Source organism: Aplysia californica, unplaced genomic scaffold (assembly GCF_000002075.1).
Source record: "Aplysia californica isolate F4 #8 unplaced genomic scaffold, AplCal3.0 scaffold00119, whole genome shotgun sequence".
NCBI lineage: Eukaryota > Metazoa > Mollusca > Gastropoda > Aplysiida > Aplysiidae > Aplysia > Aplysia californica.
In genome coordinates this window covers 1,334,058-1,335,647 of record NW_004797389.1, presented here as the reverse complement: position 1 = coordinate 1,335,647, position 1,590 = coordinate 1,334,058, and the positions used below count along the sequence as shown (strand labels likewise).

Genomic DNA, 1,590 nt, shown 5'->3' with positions numbered 1-1,590 from the left:
TTCTTCTTCTTCTTCTTCTTCTTCTTCTTCTTCTTCTTCTTCTTCTTCTTCTTTTTCCTCTTCTTCATACATTTACATAAACACTAGACTTTTATTCTTGCAATAATTCAGGCGTTTTATGTCATAATTAAATTGTTTTTTTTATCTACTCGTTATTCCATTGTTTTGCTGTCGAAATTCAATTGCTTGTCTTTTTGTTGTTGTTGTTGTAGTACAAGTAATTTTGGGTGTCCCTGGTCGGTAGTTTTATTTTCGGAATTCAACAGTTTTTGTTGGGTCATAAATCGATTGTTTTTACTTAGAATTTAATTGTTTTTTCATGCCGTAATTTAGTAGCTTTTTTTGTATTTAGGTTTTTGATAGAGTTAGGTCTAGGTCTATATCATTCATTCAGTAGTTTCCATTTCTGTCGTAAATCAGTGGCATTTTAGAAATGTTTACGTAACTCCATACTACCGGTACATCTGCATACAAATCCATAATGTACATGTTCAGATTTGAACTCAAAACACTACAGCTTTTGCCGGATGAACTGGATGAGTCTACTTACGGCCTGGAAGTGAAAAATGCAAAGAACGGGAAATATCAGGCAGAGGATTTTTTTATCTTCCTGGACATTCTCGGCTCGGGCCGGACTGGCGTCGTGTTTCGCGCCATTTTCAAGCCGGACAACAAGGAGCTGGCGGTGAAGTTCATCAGCCACTTCCGCAAGTACCGCGCCAACGTCATGAGGGAGCTTTCCGTCCTCAAAATGACCAGGAAATGCAGGTAAACGGAGGAGTGCTCAGCTTGTGGCTAATTTAGAGATTGTTTGGTGGCTCTCGAGGCCAAGAGGTTAAGGTGTTCGCCTCTCATTCAAAGGTCCCGGGTTCGTATCCGGGTAGCTACGGAAAAAATTTCTTCTCTAAAATTGTCTCCTTTCACATCCTTCCCTGCTCTCTAGTAATGGTCTCCACTTTCTGCCCTCACCCCCTCACTTCCTTAGTCCCCTCCTCTGGGCTCCTGGCTCTTTCTGCAGCCTTTCTTCTGCTACTCCTTGACTCCTTCTCACTGCTGTCTTTCAACATCACCCCTGATCTTCTTGTAAGAAAGATGTACACCTAACCTTCTCGGACAAGGGCGAAAAATCTCGGAAATCCCATGTGCAAGTTACGCACGTTAAAGATCCCTTGATGTTGTAAAATCGATAAGAGTAGGCTTCGGCCGCCACCCGGGCAACATTTCTTACCAACTGAAAATGTTTGGTGTGTCCCGCGCGTTCACATGACCTTATTCAGTTGCGAGCTCGTAAAACACTTACTCCCCCCCCCCCAAAAAAAAAAGAGTTTGTTTCTGTTTCTTGTGCATCTGCTCATGTTTTTGTTTCTTTATTTTAGAATTAGGGTGGGGATGAGAGGGGGTTGGGAGGGGGGCGTGTATGTCTTTTTTTTCATTTTCTATTTTTTTCCGGGGCCTGTTACTTGGGTTTTTTTTTTTTATTGTTCCTGCGGTTATTTACCCTTTACAAAATAGCTGTTGATACGTTTCTTTGGATCGGTTTCTTTCCATTGGCATAATGGCTGTTGACACTTTTCGTTGGATCGTTTACTT

The 1,590-nt window shown here is 41.6% G+C and overlaps 2 protein-coding genes across 2 annotated transcripts in view; one reads left to right on the top strand and one right to left on the bottom strand.

Annotated features, from left to right (window-relative positions):
- LOC101859163 (SCO-spondin-like) overlaps nt 1-1,590 on the bottom strand; it is a gene marked incomplete at its 5' end in the record, with an annotated part of 124,633 nt that overhangs the window by 112,240 nt on the left and 10,803 nt on the right. The window lies entirely within an intron of this gene.
- The window catches only part of LOC101858930 (calcium-dependent protein kinase C-like), a gene marked incomplete in the record, with an annotated part of 9,875 nt that continues 8,336 nt past the window's right edge, over nt 52-1,590 (top strand). Inside the window, 1 exon segment of the mRNA XM_013081176.1 lies at nt 52-768. Coding sequence (XP_012936630.1) covers nt 482-768 — 287 coding nt within the window.